The following is a 4,920-nucleotide window of genomic DNA, read 5'->3' on the forward strand; positions in this document are numbered from 1 at the left end:
GTTTGGTTTTCAAACAACTATTTTACCTTTTGCTAATACTTGTGGGATAGATTGAATCTAATTATAAACAAGGATCTTTATAGGCCTCTCCCACAGAAGTTCCCCACATGTTAGTTATTTCTATGGGTATGTAACAGGTATTATTTTTTGAGAATAGACTAAATATAATTGAATATATAGCATATATTCATGGTTGAAAACTTGTAATATAAATTAGCTACCTATACACGCCAAGCCAGCTTCGAGGTCGTTGCCTGGAAACTTCAGCAATTGAAAAAAAAAAAAAAGTTTCCGTTAAGAAGCGCGCATTTTTGAAAGTCAAACAAAAACCATCACGAATTCGAATGACTCAACTGAGTCAACTCTCGTCTGGTCCTCTTTCACACCTTGAATCTTAGCCAGCTAAGAGCTTCCCTATTTAAATACCATAGAGCACCCTCCTTATTTTCTGTGCTGGAGTGAGAGTGCAGAGCTAGATAGAGAGCTCCATTTATTGGTTTTAACCTATCGCCTCCTGCATATATCTCTCCTCTCTCCAAATCTTGGTTGAGTCGCCATGGGAACTCAAACTCAGAACGGTGCCGATAAAACTTACGACCAGACAGAGGTTAGTATATATGCTTCTCGATAACTATCTGAAACTTTTTCAGAAATTGATGATCTTGTTTATGTTGGGGTGAGGTTGCATCTGGTTGTTTCATAAAGAATGAGGCCAATTAAGCTAGGCTTAAATGGGAGAAAGTAATTATGTCCTCTCCTCTTATATATACTTAGTTTTCCATTTTTGTTTTAGCTTATGTCTTTATTTCTGCTCGGAATCTTATCGAGATGAGACCTCATAAGGCCTGAGGGTCTTCTGGTTCGGTTGTTCTAATGCCCCAGGGCCTACGGCACCTTGTCTTCTACTTCAACTTTGATTTTCAAGCCAACTCTTCCAATTGATTGATAGAATTGACTAATACTTCATTTTTTCACCATGAAGCTAGTTTTTCAAAAATAATAATGATTAGACATACAACCTTTATTTTTTATTTATTAAAAACAGAGGTTTTTTTATAGATTGACAAAAAAAAAAAAACTAATACGACTAATAATACTATTCCTTCAACAAAATATACTAACAGGGCCCACTTACTATGTGTGTGGAGAGAAGTTAAAGGTAGTGAAAAAACTTCCCGTACAACTACCACATTTTCTGCTTTTTTAATTTTTTTTCTATTTTATAATTTACCATATTATACTTATTGATTAATTATATTTCATAATTTTTTAATATATAAATGTTAAATATTATCCTTATTGATTAATTATATTTCATAGTTTTTTAATATATAAAGGTTAAATTAGTAAAAAAAATTCAGTTTTAAAGAGCAAGCTCTCTTCTCTTAATAATAGTATAGATATATGAAATCCAAAAACTAATAAGACTATTCCTATATTTTTTTCTCGTATAGAGAATCTTTTAATCATTTTCTATGATTTCTACTGTATATATCATTCTTGTCATTTTTTTAAAAAAATTTCATCTTTGCATGCATAAACTAACCCAAAGAGATATTGTTTTCAAGTAAGATCTTCAAGTCTCCTTGACCAAATGCAGAGCATATTGACTATTCCTTCTTGCATTTTTGTTTTTCCTAGACCCACACGTGGCTTCGTTGGCAGCACTAGTATTTTTTTTTACACCAGTTGCAAAATAATTTCGAGGGGATAGGTTTGAAAATGTATGGCACGTAATTGAACTAATTTCTATAATTAGGCCAAAATAGAAAATTCAACGTTCATAAAAAATCACAGAAAAACAAATATATTTAGTTGAAATAAATATTGAATATGGTACTGGGCAGCACACGGTGTCAGCTTATTACTGGGCCATTATGAGATATGGGCCCAAAAGCTAATAAGACACAATTTACGTATCAAGGAAGCAACCCGGCCATCACTCAAAGGTTGACTATGCCAATTGATTCCATTCCCCAAATTTGGGGATACCAATCTCCCAAGATTCACTGAACTGAGATTGAATTCCCAAAATACCCTCCAAAGTCCCTAGAATATCACTACTGCCCCCAAAATTTCCTCTGCTAGCTAGGAATCTTGGACGCTACTGGTGTTTGATTTGTAAAATTTGAAGTGCTCAATTTGGTGTACATTTTGTTGTTGATTCTCATGAAAGCAGATTCAACATGGCTGCCTTTACAAAATTTGTGTACTAAATTGTTCACTTTTATGATAGATGGATGAAAAATTAGCCAGGGAAAAGGCAATTAATGATTGGCTTCCAATTACTTCTTCGAGGAATGCAAAATGGTGGTATTCGGCTTTTCACAATGTTACGGCCATGGTTGGAGCTGGTGTTCTCGGTCTCCCTTATGCCATGGCAGAGCTTGGATGGTATGTTAATTATTCTATATTCTAATTAACCATCAAATTAAACACTTATAACTTCAGATGTCAGTTAATTTGATTGATCTCATTGTGTAATTCAGGGGTCCTGGTATAGCTATCTTGGTCCTTTCATGGGTCATCACGTTATACACACTATGGCAAATGGTTGAGATGCATGAGATGGTTCCAGGGAAACGTTTTGATCGTTACCACGAATTGGGTCAGCATGCATTTGGTGAAAAACTTGGTCTTTACATTGTGGTGCCTCAGCAACTCATTGTTGAAGTTGGTGTTTGCATTGTGTACATGGTCACCGGAGGAAGATCGCTGCAGAAGGTCCATGACACTGTGTGCTCAGACTGCAAAAAGATCAAATTGACTTACTTCATCATGATCTTTGCCTCAGTTCACTTTGTGCTTTCCCACCTTCCCAACTTCAACTCCATCTCCGGCGTGTCTTTGGCCGCAGCTGTCATGTCCTTGAGGTGAGATAGCCTAACAAAAATTTTACTCACTACACGATAGGGGTGGTGAGAGGAACCCATTAGCCTTTTGTGTTAATTTGTTCCAAGTTAGATTTAGTCTAGCCCCCAACATGTTTGATGAAATGCCTCTAAGCTAGAGAGTCCTAGCTACTATATTTTTATTTTCATGTTATGTTATTGTTTGCGATTTAATTCATTGATATCTTGGATACTAATTGTGATGCATGTTTGTGCAGTTACTCTACCATAGCATGGACTGCTGCGCTAGACAAGGGTGTGGTAGAAAATGTCGATTATAGTTACAAAGCCAAGACTACTACAGGAAATTTTTTCAACTTCTTAGCTGCATTGGGTGAAGTGGCTTTTGCGTATGCTGGCCATAATGTGGTCCTCGAAATCCAAGCAACAATTCCTTCTACACCTGAGAAGCCTTCCAAGGTACCTATGTGGAAAGGAGTCATTGTTGCCTACATAATTGTGGCTTTGTGCTACTTCCCAGTTGCTCTAGTAGGATATTACATATATGGAAATTCAGTTGAAGACAACATCCTCGTCTCATTGGAAAGACCCAAATGGCTAATTGCAATGGCCAACATGTTTGTTGTCATCCATGTTATTGGAAGCTATCAGGTGATGGACCGATCAAGGATTGCCTAGATTTTTTGAATTTCATTTTCTGTTCTCAAACATCTAGTCTGACACTACGATCTCTGATGCAGATTTATGCAATGCCAGTGTTTGACATGATGGAAACTGTACTGGTAAAGAAGTTGAATTTCAGGCCAAGTTTTATGCTTCGCTTCGTTACACGAACTTTATATGTTGGTAAGTTACTTAGTTACAGTCGACCTTAATTCCATCAAGTTTATGCTATTGCTTCGAGTTCAACCTGGATATACATTAATGAATTAAAATTGACATTTCGTTGCAGCAATTACCATGTTTGTCGGAATCACATTCCCTTTCTTCAGTGGTCTCCTTGGATTTTTCGGAGGATTTGCTTTTGCCCCAACAACATATTTTGTAAGCTCACAATCCATTCCATTAAATTCTAATGAAATAAAATTGACATTCTGATTTTGTTTTTCACATGTGGTAATGAACTTGTTAATATCTTCAGCTCCCTTGTGTAATGTGGCTTGCCATCTACAAACCAAAGAGATTCGGCTTATCCTGGTGGTGCAACTATGTATGTTCAGTTTGGTTAATTCATGCTTTTATTTTTCTTAAACATGCGTCTTATTTCCTTTTGATTGCATATATTTGAGTTAATCTTATTTTGACTTGTTAATTTCAGATCTGCATCTTCTTTGGTGTTCTTTTGATGGTTCTATCACCAATTGGAGGGCTGAGATCAATCATAGTTCAAGCCAAGACCTACAAATTCTACTCATAAGCCATTGATCATCATCCTTCCAATCGACAAGCCTCAAAGGGGTTGTAGTAGTTTTTAAAAGAAAAGAAAAAGCATTGAGCCGTTTCTGATGAAGATGAGGAGGAAATCAAGGACTAAATACCTTGAGCAGCAAGTAAGCAGCGGACAAAGAAATAAATAAGGTTGTTTATGGAGTGGAATACTCGTCGCCATGTATTAGGGAAAAGAATCCATCACCATGGGACTAATTTCCGAAGGGCTCTACTGTCTCCTTTTCTTCATTATGTATTTGTTTGTGCAAGTCATCATGTATATGATCTTTCTTTTTGTGTTTGTTTAAGCATTCTGAGGTGGATATGTGTGAAATCTTAATTCCCCAATACTGATTGATCCTATAATACGTCAAATTTTGAGCAGTTATAGTTATATCCACTTATGAGTATTATTCATTTAGCTTGGACTCGACTAGCTAATGCAATCCAGCTTGATCACTTTGTGTCTTAGGAAGGGGATTTTGTACTACATTTTTGCTTATGTACCGTGGTGTGAATGAATTAGTTTGCGGTGCATTTCCTTTCACCAGATTTTATGAATTTCGACTGGTTTGCTGTGCGTTTCAGCTATTATTCCTTCAAACAATGAAAAGAATAAACCCCCAGAATTAACAGAATC

General features: G+C 36.1%; 1 protein-coding gene across 1 annotated transcript; it reads left to right on the forward strand.

Annotated features, from left to right (window-relative positions):
- The first annotated feature begins 346 nt into the window (after window positions 1-346).
- On the forward strand, window positions 347-4,674 carry LOC133726706 (lysine histidine transporter 1-like). Its single transcript, XM_062154310.1, has 8 exons — window positions 347-607; window positions 2,237-2,394; window positions 2,490-2,873; window positions 3,110-3,503; window positions 3,593-3,698; window positions 3,805-3,896; window positions 3,994-4,062; window positions 4,171-4,674. The coding sequence occupies exons 1-8, from the start codon at window positions 557-559 to the stop codon at window positions 4,267-4,269; spliced, it is 1,353 nt and encodes a 450-aa protein (XP_062010294.1). The 5' UTR covers window positions 347-556; the 3' UTR covers window positions 4,270-4,674.
- Window positions 4,675-4,920: the final 246 nt, after the last annotated feature.

This window comes from Rosa rugosa, chromosome 1 (genome assembly GCF_958449725.1).
Source record: "Rosa rugosa chromosome 1, drRosRugo1.1, whole genome shotgun sequence".
NCBI lineage: Eukaryota > Viridiplantae > Streptophyta > Magnoliopsida > Rosales > Rosaceae > Rosa > Rosa rugosa.